Genomic DNA, 17,869 nt, shown 5'->3' on the forward strand with positions numbered 1-17,869 from the left:
TCTTGAGGATATGCAAGAAAGGAAAAAGCAAATGTGCTGAACATCACTGCAACTTTAAGCGTCTGGATTCCAAGGAACATCACTAAGACAGTCCAAGGGGGCTGCAGAGATGGCTAGCAGTTAAGAGCACTCACTGCTCTTCCAAAGGAACAAAGTTCACTTCCCAGCACCCACATCAGGCAGCTCACAACCACCTGTAACTAGCTCCAGAGGACCTGATGCCCTCTTCTGGCCTCTACAGGCACTTGCACACATACACACATGCATATAAATATATTGAAAATGTTAAGATTATTTATGTATCTGTATGGGGATATGTGCACACATGCATGCAAGTACCAGGTGTGAGATCTACCAAAGCTGGAATTACAAGTGGTTGTGAGTCACTCAATATGGGCACTGGGAATTGAATTCAGGTCCTCTGAAAGAGCAGCAAGCGCTCTTAATCACTGAGCCATCACTCCAGCCCCTTAAAAAATTAAAGACAGTAAAAAGACAACTCACTGAACAAGTTTTTATAAGTAATTTACATGACAGAGGAACTTTATTTAGAATGCACAACAAACTCGTAAAACTTCCTAATCAAATGACAGACAACTCCAACGGCAAAGGCTTTGAAGTCTCTGAAGTAGAAACACAGCAAACATGAGAAAAGATGTTCCAGTTCCTGCCGTCAGGGACGGCCACGAGAGGCCAAATGCGACCCACTTCCTCCTCCAGGACAGCTAAGTTAGAGGGCGGACAGTGCTGGCAAGAATGTGTTACAACCCAGCCCTCGCCTGCTGCCAGGGGGAGTAGAAATTGGCACGGCTCTATTACAAACAGTTTGGCAAGTCCTCAAAGGGTTTAATATAATTATCATATGACCTGGAAAACAGACTCCGAGGTATACGACAGAATCCAGAAAAAAAAAAAAAAAGACATCCACACAAAACTTGCACAGATTTCATAGCAGCCGTACTCTTCATAGCTAAAAAAGCTGCAACAAGCCAAATGTTTACCAACTAACAAACTGAACAGTCCATTCACTGCACACCAGGAAATCTTACAATGAAAAGCATCAAGGCAGGCACAAGTTACAATTGGAATTGTTTACAAAAGCACTCAAAGAAAGCCTGCCAGCAGTGGATGAAGTTTTTCTAAAGGAAGTCTAGATCACTGAAATGACCCTATTTAGCAAGAATTCAGGTGAAAGTAAAAAGCTCACTGTAACAGTAATTTCAGAGAAAACGTCTCACATATAAACTGGACGCCCCACACCAAAGGCGTACCTTTCACATCTACTTGGATCCCAAAGTGCCCAAGCATCTGCCACAAGGTGGTTTGCCAACACTGGCCCTGCTCCCAGCCTGGCCTGCACTGGTGTTTCTTCTGAGGCCCCACTTGTTAGCTAAGCAACGAATATGACCCATTTTAGCCAATTAGTGGGCGAGAGGCGTGGTTTAAAAACAGCAGGCTTATGTAACAAGGGGTACAGGCTGAATTTGGGGTGCCAGGTCCTAGGTCAGTAATGTGTCCCTGATTATGACAGTGCACTGGGAAGGTATTTCTTCATACACCACCACTTGGGACTTGGTGGCTGGCAAGGAGACTCCATCTACAGGCATGACTGAGAAAGAAAATGTGGAGGTACACACAAAGGAAGTGGGGGTGACGTCTGGCAGAGAGCAGAGCAAGAACAAGTGGACTGAAGGCAATGAGGCCAGGGTGCAGAGGGCCAGGACTCTCCCGCCCCCAGGGTTGTCAGGCTGCAAGCTGGGGCCTCCCAGTTCCTAACTCACACAGCGCTCTAAAGCCCCTCTCAGAACTTCTTCCACGATTCCCAAGACTATCACTAATTCACAGATATGGAAACCGAGGCCCAGAGAGAGGCAAAACAGTTCATTTTAAAACAAAACAAAAAAAATGGTTTCAGGGGGAACTTTCAAAGCATGAATTGACCAATCAGGGCCAATTCCACGCCAACTAGAAGCTCTGCCTCCGAGGGAGCAGGAGAGCTGGGGCTCCTGGCCCGCCCACTCAGCTGTCTTCTCCCTGCACTCTGTTGCTTCAGCCTCCAGGCCACTGGCTTGAAACTGGTCAATCCTTAGCCACTGCCGAAAGCCTTACAGTTGCCTTTCCTGTGACATCCACTACCTCTGAGATGTACTCTGGAGTACCCTACACCCTGTACAGCTGCCAGAGCAGGCCAGGACTGTCCTGTCCTAATCATCCCCAGTCAGTGTTGGACAGATGGGGACTCCTGGGCCTCACACCAACCACCAAAAGTCATGCTGCCCAGTTAAGCTGGCTAATGCTGCGCTTGTCCTACTGAGATAGGAAAGCCTGGGTGAAGGTTTTACCCGCTTGACCAATCCTAGGGGTTCCCTGTGTGGCCCGACAAGGCTCTCTTCCCGGGAAATATAAATGACACACTGACTCAACAAGAGGCATCTCTGGGGATTGGGAATTTAGCTCAGTGGTAGAGCACTTGCCTAGCAAGCACAAGGCCCTGGGTTCGGTCCTCAGCTCCATGAGGGTGGAGGTGGGGGGGGAGGCATCTCTGATAGGCTGGCCTCGTCATCTCTAAAAATAGTCACACCTACATTTAAAATGCCCATTCTACAAAAAAAACATTTTCACCAGCAATTCTAGGACAAAAGAAATCAGAAAACCCACACCTCAAAGGTGCCATGACTCTAAATAGTGCCTAGGATCACCAAGCATCTCCTGATGGTTCTTAACTCTGGGGCAGATAGGGGACCAAAAATATAGACAGAGGCATAGGAAGAGACGAGACAGGATACAGGACGCTGCATGAGTGTCAACAGTGGGCGGCTACCAGAAGATGCTGGGACAAAACAGGCCCCCAGCCCAGTGTCCAGCAGACTTCGGCAGCTCAGATGTCCAGCTCTTCCTTGATGGAGACACGCAGGTGGCAGATGCGCAGAGGCTCCGGGGGACCATCGCCCCGAGAGGCCCCCAGGTAGAAGTAGGGCCTCACCTCACCGAAGTGGGCGTGGAAGGTGTACAGGTGGCAGTGGCGCTCAGAGTCATAGAAGGTCAGCTCACCCTCCTCACACTCCAGCTCCACACGCAGCCGGCGTGGCATGGCCTGGACCAGAGGGGGTGTGGCTGTGTCTGAAGTCATGCAGTGGTCTCCATCCACACCCTGCGTGCGGCACAGGTACCAGAAGCCTGAACGTGTGTCGTGGTAGCAGCTGTGTGAGTGGCCTTCCCCACCTCCGTCAGCCTGAGCCTGAGCCTGTACCTGCGCCTGCACCCTGACCACACCCACTCGCCAGCTCGGCAGACCACCCACATCCACCTCCCAAGAGTGGGAGCCCTTCGAGAAAACCTGAGAGCCCAGCAAGCAGGGTGCCGAGGAGAAGCGCTCTGGATTCTCCACCTGCACACGGTAGCCATGGTTGATGACACTCGTGAGGTCATCAGCCACTTTGAGCCAGCCAGCAGCCGTGTTGGGATCCAAGCTGAAGGGCACTAGAGACAGAGAGAGAGAGAGAGAGAGAGAATCAGCAAACTGGCTGAGGTTCCACCTGCCCCAGTGCATGCAGGGATATGCCCTGGGCCGCTGGGGTAGCAAAAGTCAAACTTCACTCCCACCTCCCCACCCCTCAAAAAAGATATGTTTAAGTCCCAAGCCCACCATTAATTATAATCCATTGGGAATGGATTATAGAGATACAGGTACTAGAGAAAGAAATGTCACATGACCAACCAAGGCAGGAGTCATTTTGTCAGTCACAAGCCGAGGACACCCAAGCAATGCCAGCAAATACCAGACTCTAAAGGCCTTCCCACAGACCTGAGGGGCATGGTTTTGCCCATTTCCTGGCAATGAGCTTTTAGCCTTAAAAACTATGGGAACAGACTTTGGTCAGGCCAATTTGTGGTCCTCTGTCACGGCAGCCAAGGGAGACTAACACAGGCAAGTGACTAGGAAGTAGGAAGGTTCACACGCTCCCAGGACACCTAAGAGGGTCAACTAATGTTCCCCTGGGCCACTACCATCTCTAGGAAGGAAACCAGGGCACGCTGGCAGGAGAGAGTCAGAGTGACCTTGGGGGAGGTGACCTAGAGTTGGGTTTTCTGTCACAAATGTTAAGAGTTATGAATATAGAAAGGAGTGTTAGCCTCTCCCAAGTGTGGCAGAGCAGGGAGGACCAGAGGCCTAAGGCAGCCTGGAAGGGGCTGCAGGGAGAACTGCTGAGAAGCTTGGCCGGTCTCTGAAGCATGGGATGGTTTCCATTTGCCTGAAGCACCTTGCTGCATGTCCTTACCAGATTCAACGGACCCAAGCATCTTCTTCCAGACACGGTACTGCAGGGACTCGAGATACTTGCACGCATCCATAAGCAAGCCAGGCTGGAGAGGAGCTGGCTCCACGGTGCAAAACAGCCTGGAAAAGGAAGGCTGGGCATGGGCTGGGGCTGGGGCCAGGCAGGCATGCCTGGCTGAGTCTACTACAAACAGGCAACAGAACTGCTTTCCTTGCCTCATCCCTAAGCTTCGTGGCCATCGGTCCCAAGGCAAACCTGGACTGAGCAAGGGGCCACTGGGCTGCCACAGACCTTTAGGATTCAGCAGAACAACTGGGAGACACAATGGGAGGGTCTCCAACCTAGCTGCCATCCTCATGGTCAGAAACCACACATAAGCTGGGCAGTGGTGGCGCACGTCTTTAATCCCAGCACTCGGGAGGCAGAGGCAGAGGCAGGTGGATCTCTGTGAGTTCGAGGCCTGCCTGGGCTAAAGAGTGAGTTCCAGGAAAGGCGCAAAGCTACAGAGAAACCCTGTCTCAAACCCCTCCCCATCCCTCAAAAAAAAAAAACAAAAACAAAAAACAAAAAAACCCAAAATAAAGAAACCACACTTAAGCCATCAGCTCATGAGAGGTCCAAGCTAGAAGGGCCTTAATGGTACCTGAATCCAAAAAAGCCACAGGGTTGACTGGCCTTGCCTGAGCACCTGCAGAGACTGGAAACTCATCACAGCCCAAAGCACTCACTCCCATCTTCAGACAGGACACAACTTTTCCTTATTCATCCTGGAGGGTCCAATGAGCATCCACCCATAACAATGTATGCCAAGGCTCTCAGAGGATGGAAGCCAGCCAAAAACCAAGTCTGATGATAACTAATGAACATGAATCATGTGCCTGGTTCTGTAAATCCCTGTGCAGAGTATCGACCCTCTATGTTCCAAAACAACTCTGTCTCCATGCCAACCAGAACTGGAAAGCCTTTAAAGAGCTCCCCTTGGCTGGCCTCTGCCACTCCCTCTGGATTCCACCCACCTGGATAGCATAGCTGTCTGGCCTGTCAGCTGCAGGACAGGGTATAGCCCTGGACTTCTGTCTGCTCACCCTCTCCCCTCCACCAGGCTTGACAACTTACCGGCGTTTTCTGCTCTTGTGTTTCTGAAAGAAAGAAAAAAGCGGAGATACAGACTAAGAGAATGCAGGGAATTTCTAAACAAGAGTTTCCAGGTGCCCACACTCATGGATGAGCAGACCTGACATCATTCAGATGTCACACACCCTGTGTGGATCTCATCTCAGATTCAATGCCTCTCCTTGGAAGTCCCAGGTGCCAGGGTGAGGATGCAGCAGAGGGAGACCCTGTTCACTGCACATGAAGCCCAGGGCCAAACTTAGAACTGACCCTAAAATTCATATGGAGTTTCAGGAAATGAATAGCAACCTTGAAAAACTATTTCACTTAGGGGTGGAGAGAGAGAAACCACCAACCAACCAAAGAGAAGCAAGAGTTAGTGAAGAGCAGTGGCGGGGGCAGGAGGCTATTCAGAGCTGTAAGCCACTGCTCTGGCACAAGCCGTGCCAACGAGGTCCTGGCAGCATCACAGGAAGCCTGTTGAATGGGGCTGGTGGTCTGAGCTGCTGGCCCGAGGCTGTCCCCCCTCAGGTCAGACACTGAGCCTCTTACCATGAGGAAGGTCATGTCGTCTTCCTTCATCTCCATCTGCAGACGCTCGATCTCCCGAGCCAGTGCCTCGGTCTGCTCAGCCAGATGCTTCATCTTCTCCTCAGCCTGTAGGTGCTTCTTCCTGCTCTCTTCCTTCATAGCATCCAAGGTGGCCTGCTCCTCCACTCTCAGGAAATCGCGCAGCTTGTCAAACTCATCCCGGATTCGGCCTTCCAGCCAAGTGGTCTGCACCTGCACCAGAGCAGGAAGAAGGCCGCAAGGTGTCAGGGTCTGGGCTGCCCCTCAGTGGGTGACTACCTTCAGCAAAGCAACTCAAAGCTCCAGGTGTGATCTGAGGAACCCCTTTAAAGACACTCACACTCTAAGTCATAACCATGAAAGCACTGAGGACAAACCACAGATCCTCAGAGGAAAAGCAAAGAAATACTTGTGTGTGGAATGAGGAAACCACTACTTAACATATGATGCTCCAAAGGCTCACAGAAAGAATATGATTGAGGGTGTAAAACATAACTTTTTGTTTTTGAGGCTTACTATGTAGACCAGGCTATCCTTGAATAATTAGGCATCCATTGCCTCTGCCTCCTCAGTGTTGGGATTAAACATCTCATCTGAGGAACTGCCTAGATCAAATAGGACTCTGGGTTGTTAATAATGTAGGGAGCCAGCCCACTGAGAGGTACGCTCCTAAGTAGGTGGTCCTGACCTGGAAGAGAGCTAGCTACAAGCTGGTCTGTCCGCCAGCAAGTGAACAGCATCCTCCATGGTTCCTGCTGTACTTCTAGGCTGTGATGTGACTTCTTTAGTTACAGGTAATGCTCTACAGAATGGTGAGCAGGCTTGCCTCGGGTCCTTGCTCTAACGTCCCTCAATGATAGACTGTGGCCTGCAGACTGAAACAAACCCTTTCCTCCCAAAGTTCTTTGTGGTCATGGTGTTTGTCACAGCAACAAAAAAAAATCTCTTATGTCTTGAAGGTATAATACTTTCACTGTTTATCAGAGCCACAATACACCCCTTAACTCCCACGCAATGGCCGAAGTAGAAGAGGTAGTAAGATCACTAACTAGATGGAATTCATACATGTAACTCTAAGGTGATTATCAGGAAAATAAAGCACATGCTCTAGTCACAGCAGGCTGTCCTCTACTGCAGGATTCAAAGTTCAATACACATTATGGTTCTGGGACAATAACGACAAAATAACTTGCTAAAAAATTAAAAATAACAAAAATCCAATTTACTGAAGATATGGCACACTAGGAAAATTATGTGCAACATATATGATCAACATAATCCACCCTCATTTACCAGGAACATTAAACAACTGGAAAAGAGCTTTTAATCACAGCACTCAGGAAGCAGGGACAGGTGGCCTCTATGAGTTCAAGGCCAGCCTGGTCTACATAGAGAATTCCAGGCCAGCCAGGGCTACATAGCATGACCCTGCCTCAAAAAGACCAATACCCAGACACCTGGGAACATGTCTTCCAGCAGGTGCAGCAAGTCCCCCTTTTGGACTGGACTTTCAGTTCAGTACACACTCGGCCCTGACATATTGTGATGGTTATTCTTGGTTGTCAACTTGACTACAGCTGGAATGAACTAGAATCCAGAAATGGAGGGCACATTGTTTCTCTGGAGAACCCTGACTAATACACGTGTGATGGAAAGATGATTTCCTGAGGACACAGGAGCCTCAAGTCAGCTTGTTGGTTTGTGAGACATCTTGAGAGGCTTCTCTCCACTGGTGCTTCTATGTTGAATGCTGAATGCTTAACCAGGAACTACATGGAGACTGACTTCTTTTACTTGGTAGGGCTAAGGGACTTGCCTGGACACACGGGGTTGGGTTTGTTCTGTTGCTCAGCCCCATTACTTCACAACCTGCTCCTGCTGTCCCTATCACAACCTGCTTCCGATGGTTTATCTAGCTCTAGCCTGTCACCTGATGTGCTACTTCTGATCATCGCTGCTCAGCTGGACTCACTTGACCCTCCAGTACTGTGTGCTCAAGGTCAAGGCCTCATTGTGCCCTGATGTGGCACTCACACCATCCCAAAGCTTATGCCTAGAACTTCCAGATACTGGGAATAATGAACGGACTTGCATTCCTTACATGGGAGCAGGTAAAAAGTAAAATAGAAAGGTAAACTGCCGGTTATTAAGTGCCCAGGAGACACGTGGTGAGGTAACAAGGTGTGGCTACCTTGGAAACTGGTCAAGAAGCACCTCCCAGAAGAGATATACGAGCTGGGACTTCAGTGTGTGGGGCCTGAGGAAACTAGGACCAGCTGAGGAACAGAGATGGCCACAAGTGTGAGAGTAGTGAGTACTCCAAGGCCAAGGAGCAGGAGACGGGTTGATGGGCAGTACAGGGCAAGAAAGTCTTGAGGTCACCAGAATCAGGGCCACCAGGGGGCAGTTTAAGAACAGCATGATGACACGGTTTACCAAATGCTCCAGTGCCTGGACACTGATTCAGGACAGTCGAGGCTGGTGGGAAGGCCAGGTGAGTCACAGCTGTGGGGTGGGGAGTTTGACAGGCACAGTGCATTCTGGAAGGACTGGAAGGTATCGTACGATCTCTAATGAGCTAGGTCACCAATGGTTTGATCATGAGCTGGTGACGGGTGACATTCACGGTGCAGATGATGAAGGTGGCTTCTTGATGCACTCCTGTGACTGTCGGCCCGACCATGCCCTTTGTCAGTGTCCGAGTAGCCCCACTGGCATCCAAGGACATGGCATGAAGCTCAGTGGAGGCCAATTCTGAGTCAGCCAAAGGCAGGGACTCATCTTCCCTCGCCTCTCAATCCTCCCAGACTCCCCACCTGCTCCAGTACTCACTCACCTCATTGTGTTTGGCGATGGCCTCATAGGTCCGCCTCAGGGACCAGAAAGCCTTGGCTTTCTCTCGCAGCACATGCTCCATGTTCTTACACTTGGCCTAATGTGGGGAATAGAGACAAGTCAGAACTGGAGACCAGGCAGGGGAACTAACACACCTGTTCAGAGGTGGAGTTCCACCGTGGAGTCCAACCACAAGCCAGTCTGCTCCAAATGCTATGGGCACAGCTGGAGGCTTGGTACAGCGCCAACCTTGAACTTCCTGTTTCCCACCTCAGTCCTCTAAGCCAGGACTGAAGAAGACACCTGGTGCGGGTGGGGAGCGGGTTCAGGGGTTCCAGAGCTGGACCTCTGCCCTACTCGTCACAGTACAGCAAAGAACAGCCAGCTCCAGCTTATGGCTGTTCCTAGAACCCCAGAGCTGTGGGTATACTGTCAAGACGGCCTGGCCACTGGCTCCTTCTGGAATTCCCTAAACTGGACATGTCTACAGCCACTCTGAACAGGTTTGACAATATAAATGGTTCCGGTCATTTCTCAAGAGGCAAAATATTCAAATGAGATCTCACCTAAACTTGTCTCCATACCCCACCTTCTCCTTTAATGGTGCTAGGAGCACAGGAAATACCCTCAGCACAAACTCATACACTTTTTTATTTGCTCCATTTTCTGAGACAAGGTCTTACTCTAGAACACAGGTTGGCCTACTATGTAGCCAAGCTATTCTCAAATTCATGGTGATCCATCTGCCAAGTGGTGGGATCACAGGCACAAGCAATCACACCAAACTAGTCCTCTACTTAAAATTGTCTTTTAGTGTTTTTCTTTTGTGGGTACAGATGTGTTACGTAGCATGTGTGTGCCCACGTGCTCTTGAAGTATGGAGGTGTATGGTAGGTAAGTGTCCTACTCAATCACTCCCCACCATAATCTGTCGTTTATACACATTTATTCCTAAATACAACCTGCTCAGTCTGTAATGCTACTTATATATGTGTTTTTCACGGCTGAACATTTGGTACTGGATAACCAATTGGTGTGCTCTTCCCTGGGGAAGACTCTCTCTCCCTCTCTCAGCTTTGGTTGCCTGTAGTTCTTTGTGTAGGGCTGAGGCTTCCATTTTGGAATGTCCATTGTCGTGAACAAATGTCCTTGTTCAGCTCATGTTTAGGCAATCATGTTGGTGAGACTTCACGTGTGTTGTTTCTGACATTACCAGAAGACAAAGACTCACAAAGCAAACTCCCTGATCGTCTGGTTCTTCTTCAATGTTCCCTGAGCCTTGGTCCACCATAATTTCAAGATAAAGACTCTCAGTAATCTAGAGCTATGCGGTTACCCAGCAAATACTAAGGATCTCCCTATTTCTGCCCCCAAACAGAGGTAAGTTCAAGTAATCATGTGATCACACTTTTTATGTGGGTTCTGGGAATTTGAACTTGAGCCAAGCACTCAGCAAGTACTAACCCATCTCTCTAGCATCCTGTTTTATTTAAAAAAATAAATAAAACTTTATTCTAACACACACACACACACACACACACACACACACATTTAAGGAAGGCACTTAAAACACTTGCCTACCAATGTTTTCTTTTTAAAGATTTTTATTTTATGCGTGTGTTTGTCTGTATGTATTTCTGTGGACCACATGTGTACCTGGTGGCCAGAGGTCAGAGAGATGTCAGATCCCTTGGAACTGGAGTTACAGACTGCTGTGAGCCACCACGTGGGTGCTGGGAACCAGAACTCAGGTCCTCTCCAAGGGCAGCCAGTGTTCTTAACCACGAGACATCTCTTCATCCATTCAAAGCTTTTCAACTTTTAATTGTTGTTGCTAAGCTGCAATTCTGAAGAACCACCTTCAAGTTTAAGTTGGGTTCCTCCTGCCTTTGTATCCAAGGCCTATTAATTTCTCTCCATTTTTACCTTTACCTCTCTATATTCTATGAAAGTGTTATAGACTTCTTCAGAAAAATCTTATCAGTAACAATTCTAATACTCGTAGAAATGGCTACTGCCATTTACTGAGCACTTAACAAACCCCGAGTCTGCACTGTTAGCCAACTGTGAACTTAGCTCTTTATCATCACTTGAGCTCCTATCAGGCAGGTCTATCATTAGTCCATTTTAGAGAAGGGACTCTGAAGTGCATAGCGGAAGGACCCTGCTCTCTGCACGTGCACAAACCTGAACTCAGATCCACAGCATCTACATATTAGCAGCCCCACTGCTGGATCCCTAGAGCTCACTGGCCAGCTGACCTAGCTCTGCAGAACCAGGATGTCAAACTATAGCTGTGGGTCTGAAAGCCCCCCAGTACCCTCTCTGGGAAATTCAACAGCTAGATTAAGCTGCTGAATGGTGGTAGTTCTTACACAGGACAAGTTCTGTGCCCAAACACCCCATTCCACCTGGGCCTGACTCATCTGTGAGGAAAATCAGAAATGGTCTGGCCGAGGCAGTTCAGAGGCTCGGGGTTTGGAGAGGGGTCACAACAGGTCTGCTGCTGAAAATGGAAGCCAGGGAGTGCTGACCAGTTGTCAGGAAATCTAGGTCCTGACCTAAGAGCCTCACTGAGTTCATGGCCCATCTCCACAGAGTGGCTGCATTTTTCCTTCAGGAAGTGGTAAGTGTCCCCGAGTTCCCATCTGCTTGACTGGTAAGATGTCTCCTACAGTCCTCCTCCGTGGACCTGGTTCTGTATTCTCAGGAGATCGATCTGCAAGTTACCTCTGAGTGTCTCAGCATTTCCATTGAAAGATGAACCCAAACTAAGATAAACCTACGCTGATTCACCTTACCCAGTACTGACACACGCTTTGTTTCCCACCAGCTCGGCTGCCCGGGCACCAGCATATACCAGAGTCCCCATCTGACCAGAAATGTGAAGACAAACATGCTGGGCCACCCACCTGCAGGCGGTCAAGGCCCAACAAGTTTCTGAGCTCCTCATCAGCAACACTGGCTGGCTGGCTAACCAGGGCTGTCACTCCAAAGAAAGTAATAGACTATATCTACCACATCTTTGCCAAGGACAAAGATTTCATTTCAACAACGTAAAAACCCCTGAAACTAATCTCCCAGCCACATGTACGTTTATTTTAGTTTTACTGAACAGTCTGTCAACTTCTTTTGGTTACTGCTTGTGTATGGCACAGCAAAGAGAACTTTGCCATACGCACGTAAGAAACAGTACATCTAAGCCATACTGCTAAGATATTTTTTCCTTTCAGAAGAAATGTGGGGTTGAAGAGATGAAGTTTTGTGCAAGTAGGAGAACCTGAATTCTGATCCCCAGCACCCACGTCTGTAATCCCAGCGTGAGATCCTTGGAAATTCAACAGCAACAAACCCATTGAATCACTGAGCTCCAGATCCAGTGAGAGGCCTGTTCTCAGAATGTAATGGTAGAGAGATCACAGAAGGGTAGTCACCCCCTCTGCCCATCCCCTCACCCATCAAGGACACTGTACTTGAGGCCTTTCTAAGGTCCCCTGGGCACTCAGGTTGATCAGCTATCTTGTCAACACCCCCATCAGGTCCCACTGTGTTAGGACAAAGTCCCAGCTCATTCACATCCCCCTCAGTGTCTTAGGAATGAATCTTCCCAGCAACAGTAATACAGAAACACCACACACAGCCTTTATGACTTCTACAGGGCTGTGGCCCCACCAGCCTACAGAACAGCCAAAGGGAAGGAGACTTCATTTTGCTCCATTTCTGAAGTGTTGGTTCAGTCCAAAACCAGAGTGGAGGGTGGAGGGTGGCGGAGCAGAGGTGGCCAAGAAACAAAGAAAGGGGTTACAAGATACAGCCCCCAAGGACACATCCCACAAACTGCCTTCCTCCAACTAGGCCCCACCTCCACTTACCACCTACCCATGAGGCCATCAAATGATGAACCTGTGAAAGGACTCACTCACTGACAGGGTCAGGGTCTCATTCTTGGAACACCTTCAGACACTCAAGGAGTTGTACTCTACTGTCACAGTCAAGATTATCCATCACACAGCTTCAGGGTTTCTGTGGATATTACATTTTGTTAACAAGAGTTAAGAGGATCTAGCACAGAGCAAGTCATTCCTCAGAGATTATCGTTGCTGGATTATCACACAGTAGCCAAAGGGATCTTTCTTCTAAGCACCCAATCTGGGGATTCCTGAGGGGTGCCCAGCAGGGCCATGCTTAGTCTAGCAGTCTCCCCACTCTTACCTTGTGGTAGATCATCCTAGGCTGCTTGCTCCCTCAACCCACACCCACATCCAACCACACAGAACCATGCTCGTCTACCAACTGCCTCGCCTACTCCTCCGAAATGTCAACTTCCAGAAGCAGTGTTCCAGTTTGCTTTCTGTTGCTATGACGACCAAAAGTAACAGGGAAGAAAGAGTTTATTCCAGCTTAACAGGTCACGCTCCATCACCAAGAGGTATCAGGGCAGGAAATCAAGCAAGAACTAATGGAACTTACACAGAAACTGTGGAAGTCATGGAGGTACGCTGCTTTCTGACCCACTCCAAGGCTCATGTTCATGTTGTTCAGTTCACTTTCTTATGCCACCCAGGACCACAGTGTGCAGGGGCTCTCCCACACCAATCCCACACCAATCTAGACAATCTCTCAGATTGGCTGATCCCTTCTGGGCAATCCCTCTACTGAAATTCCCTCAGATGACCCTAGGTTGTGTCAAGATGAAATTAACTAGGACAGAGAGGCTGTCTTATGAACCCAAGCAGCCATAACACCTAGAACAGAGTGTGGCAAACAAAGGATCCTTAATGTGTTTATTTCACAAACGCCATCTCTGTTAGCACACAGCATGTGCTCTCCTGGGATCTTTCAGACCAGCTCATTCCCTGCTCTTAGACTCATGCTGAGCACCCACTGGCTCCACACCACCATTCTAAAATGAAGGATAAAAACTTGGGCCTCAGCCGGGCAGTGGTGGCACATGCATTTAAGCCCAGCCCTCAGGAGGCAGATGCAGGCAGATCTCTGTGAGTTTGAGGCCAGCCTGGTCTACAGAGCAAGATCCAGGACAGGCTCCAAAGCTACACAGAGAAACCCTGCCTCAAAAAACAAAAACAAAACAGAAACAAAAACAAAAAACAAAACTTGGGCCTCCTGGCTTCCCCTGGTGCCTAATGCTTTCTCTCTTCTAGAACCTTCTATATGCTGCAGCATCTGCTTGCAAACACCTCCCTTAGCCCTCTTCACCTGGTTCATGCCTCTACATCCTTCAGATATTTGCAATAAACTCCCTGAGACTGCGAATTATTAACTTTGATCTCATCTTCTCCATGTTCCTGAGACCTCCCAGTACAAGAACAAAAGGCTGTCTCCAGGCCCATGTTCCCTGTCCCCTGGCTCAGGGATCTTCAGTTGAGGCTTGACCTCACTCATTCTGGAGACACCACCCCATGCTAAGCTGTACCTCTGCCAGCACCGGGGAAACCAAATCAGGACCCAAGCCTACCGACTGCCCACTTCAGCTTTGCCAAATAGAGATCTAGTACTTCTGCTGGTGGAAGTGGGGGAAAAAAATGAGGAACCACTGCTGAGCACATATAATGGCTGGGGGGGAAAAAAAAATGAGGAACCACTGCAGAGCACATACAATGGCTGGGGGGTGGGGGAGAATGAGGAACCACTGCTGAGCACATGTAATGGCTGGGGGGAAAAATGAGGAACCACTGCTGAGCACATATAAGGGCTGGGAGCTGCATGCAGGTAGATGGCATCCATCTGCCCCCCTCCACTCTGTCCGGAACTGCAATCAAGTGTGCTGATCCTAATAAAGACATCTTACAAAGTGTGTGTGGAAAGGGTGTCTGAAGCTCAGGCACTGTGGGCTCTTGCCTCCTCTTGACTATGGTAGGCTTCCTGGCAGCTAACACCGACCCTCCCAAGTGTGGGTCTGACCCATGTATTAGTAGCTGATGAAACAAATTTGGCTGTTTCACAGTCCGTCAGTAGCATTGAAAAATAAAAACAACAAGCCGCTGCCAGAGTAAAATGGACATTTCAGAAACCCTTTTAAAAAGTCAGTTGATACACCAGGATTAAGTGCTTTGGAAAGCAATGGAACATGTATTTGTAAGCGATTAAGTCAAATGTTTTCGAAAACGTCTGACCCTGTTTACTTAAAAATATATATATATTTTTTCCCTGTTTTAGAACAAAGACTTCTCACTGGGCCGAGAGTCACAGGCCTGTAATCTCAGCCACTCGCAAGGCTGAGGCAAGCAGAGAGCAAGTTCGAGGCCAGTCTGGCTAATGTAAGAGCTTGGCTCAACACCAAAACTAGGCTAGGGGTTTGCAGCTGCGTGGCAAAGTACTTGCTTGGAATGTATTAAGCCCAAGTTTGACCTGCAGCACCGACACCCATCCTTCCCCATGCTAGTTTTGCTGTGTCAGCTGCTCTTGGTTTAATTATAGCCACTGGAACTCGAGATATTTGGACGCTAAAAGAGTAATTGGAGTAAGGCAGCAGGCCAGCGCCACGGCTATGGCTCTGAAAGCCGTGGGACGCCGCTGGGCTGGGGAAATCTCAAGGCCCCCAAACCCGAGCTAGGGCCTGGCCTTCTGCACTACTAAACTGAACATGCCAAGCCCGAATGTCTGAGTGCTGTACCACTCCGTCATTGTTCAGTGGGATCCGGATGGCGGGCAAGAGGGTGGCTAGGCCCGGAGGCGGGGGTGAGGATGGGTAGGAGGGGGGCAGTCCTGCGGTCCCCAAGGCGGGCTGGCGCGATGCTTACCCGGAAGTCCTGAGCAGTGTCCTTGATGGGCTGCACGCGGTGCTCCTGGTGCCGGGCGTCGGCCTGGCAGGCGCAGCACAGCAGTTCCTTGTCCTCCAGGCAGAAGAGCGTAATCGGGGCGCGATGCGCGCGGCAGGGGCGCGGGGACCGGCGACCGGTCCAGCGCGCGCCCTCGGCCTCCTCCCGCAGCAGGGTCTCCACCAGGTTGTTGAGCGTGTGGTTGGTGCGCAGCTCCCCGGGATTCGCTCGTTCCTTGCACACCGGGCACAAGGGCGTCGACTGCACCTCCCAGCAGCTGGTCACGCACCGGCGGCAGAAGTTGTGGCCGCAGCGCAGAGTCACCGCGTCGCGGAACGGGTCGTAGCACACAGCGCACAGCAGCTCCTCTTTAAAGGAGAGCGAAGGCCCCGGGGACACAGAAGGGCCCGGCTCCATCGCAGGGGCAGCCCCGGTCGAAGTCACCACCGCCGCCTTCATGCTTAGATTGCGGGCGTTGTCCTTGCTCGACAAAGTCTGGAGAGCGACCGCGGCTCCAACCTATCGGGCGGGCTTCGAGGGGGCTGGCCCACCCACTTCCGGTCTGTGCGGGGTCTCCCGGAAGAGGTGTGGTCCGCGGTCTCCGCGGGCTCCCGGGGTATCCACGTAGCCACAGAGCGGAAGGATCTGGGTGCCAACCGCACTGAGGGGCTTCCGTTGTGAAATGAAAAGGGAAGCGGAGGGTCGCCATCATTAAGTAATCCCCAAAGTCTCAGACTCCCCCTATAGATGGACGTGGACGTTCGTGTTTTACCTCGTTAGGTCCCCGAACCCGGGTCCAAAACAGTGGCTGGGTCTTGTAACCCTGGGAATGCTTTCTCAAACCCTCACGTAGCTCGTTCCCTGACTTTAAAACGGTCGGGCTTATTGCAATCTCGAGGTAGCGGTAAAACCTGACAAGTTGCGATTCCGGGCTTGTGGTTGGATAAACGAGTCCCGTGCGTAAAATGGTGGTCTCCGTAAAAAGGGCGCGTGAGAGGAATAAATATGGAAGCATGCTCGTGGCATCAGGCAAACCTCCGTTAAAGGATAAGAAAGTCGTGATGAATATGCTTGTAATCTCAGCGCTTGGGAGACTGAAGCAGGAGCATCAGGAGCTCGCGGCCAGTCTGGGTTACACAGCGACATTTTTTTTTTCCTTCTATTCTGGATTCTTGCGAAGAACGGCAGCTGAAAACTACCCATTCTGCTTCAGTGTGATTATTTTGTAGCCTTCCGCCATGGACTATCTCTTGGGGAATGGGTGCCATTCCAGGCCTCTGTTGAAAGATAACTCCTGTGTGTAGGTAGTGCCCCTGCATGTTTTGAGGACAGAGACCGACTGCCTTTTTCTGACAGTCTTTTCAAGGGCGTTTCTAAACATCCTTGAATAGCGGTGAGAGGTAGAAACAATGTCATGCCGGACAAAGGTCTGGCAAACTACTTCCTGTTACCAAAGATTCCAGTTCACTGAACTTAAGGTTTCCTCCTGTAGCGTGTGTCACACAGGAAACAGGCCCAGTGAGGAACACTGATGGCGTTAATTATCTCTACTAGTGATTATGGTCTTTGCTGGGACCCTGGAATCAATCACATGCAAGTAGCATAAAATATCAGATCCTTTACAGCACTTACTCAATCTTTCCACACTCTGCAATAGTCCTTATCTCCTGGGATTGACACCATTAATTCACACTGTCTTCAGAGGGTGTCTGGTGTGAACCCATAATGTTTTGTAGCCAGTCAGTCACCCAGGGCCAGTTTCAGTTTGTTCCTGTCCTGTTCTGTTTCAGGACTGGGATGGAACCCGGGAGGATTTAGGTGAGTGCATTTCACCACGACTAATTCTCCAGCCCTTGATTTGCTAAAACAAGACCTCACTTTTCTATGGAATTTGTAATCCTTCCACCTTAGCCTCTGAGTGCTAAGATTATATATGACTTTCGTTTCCCAGGGGCTTCCTAAATGCTAAGACTCCTGAGCCCATCTCAACCCCCCTCACCCACCCCACCCCGTGTGTGTGTGTGTGTGTGTGTGTGTGTGTGTGTGTGTGTGAGAGAGAGAGAGAGAGAGAGAGAGAGACAGACAGACAGACATTGGACCTACACTTTTTTGTTTGTTTCGTATATTCCCAGAATGGGGTGGTTCTCAAGCACGCCCAAGTTTGAGAGCCACTGATCTATAGCTACTCACCAAGCTGTCAGAGGTTCAAAATTAACTTTAGAAGCAATACCCAAAAACACCAGAAATGTAGCTGATAGCCCTGGGCGACAAGCGGCTCCCTGGAAAATCTTG

The 17,869-nt window shown here is 49.7% G+C and overlaps 1 protein-coding gene across 1 annotated transcript; it reads right to left on the reverse strand.

Moving 5' to 3' along the window:
• Nucleotides 1-512: 512 nt before the first annotated feature.
• Trim35 (tripartite motif containing 35) lies at nucleotides 513-16,131 on the reverse strand. Its single transcript, XM_059273434.1, has 6 exons — nucleotides 15,560-16,131; nucleotides 8,800-8,895; nucleotides 5,946-6,176; nucleotides 5,397-5,419; nucleotides 4,281-4,399; nucleotides 513-3,480 (listed from the first exon to the last, which is right to left on the reverse strand). Exons 1-6 carry the CDS (start codon nucleotides 16,034-16,036, stop codon nucleotides 2,879-2,881), a joined length of 1,548 nt encoding a protein of 515 aa, XP_059129417.1. The 5' UTR covers nucleotides 16,037-16,131; the 3' UTR covers nucleotides 513-2,878.
• Nucleotides 16,132-17,869: the final 1,738 nt, after the last annotated feature.

Source organism: Peromyscus eremicus, chromosome 9, assembly GCF_949786415.1.
Source record: "Peromyscus eremicus chromosome 9, PerEre_H2_v1, whole genome shotgun sequence".
Lineage (NCBI taxonomy): Eukaryota > Metazoa > Chordata > Mammalia > Rodentia > Cricetidae > Peromyscus > Peromyscus eremicus.

Coding starts and splice junctions, on each gene's coding strand:
- Trim35 (XM_059273434.1), bottom strand. CDS start 16,036: ATGAAGGCGGCGGTGGTGACTTCGACCGGGGCTGCCCCTGCGATGGAG. Junction 6,177..8,799: donor CCATCGCCAAACACAATGAG/GTGAGTGAGTAC, acceptor GCTCTGGTGCAG/GTGCAGACCACTTGGCTGGA. Junction 3,481..4,280: donor GCTTGGGTCCGTTGAATCTG/GTAAGGACATGC, acceptor CTCTGTCTCTAG/TGCCCTTCAGCTTGGATCCC.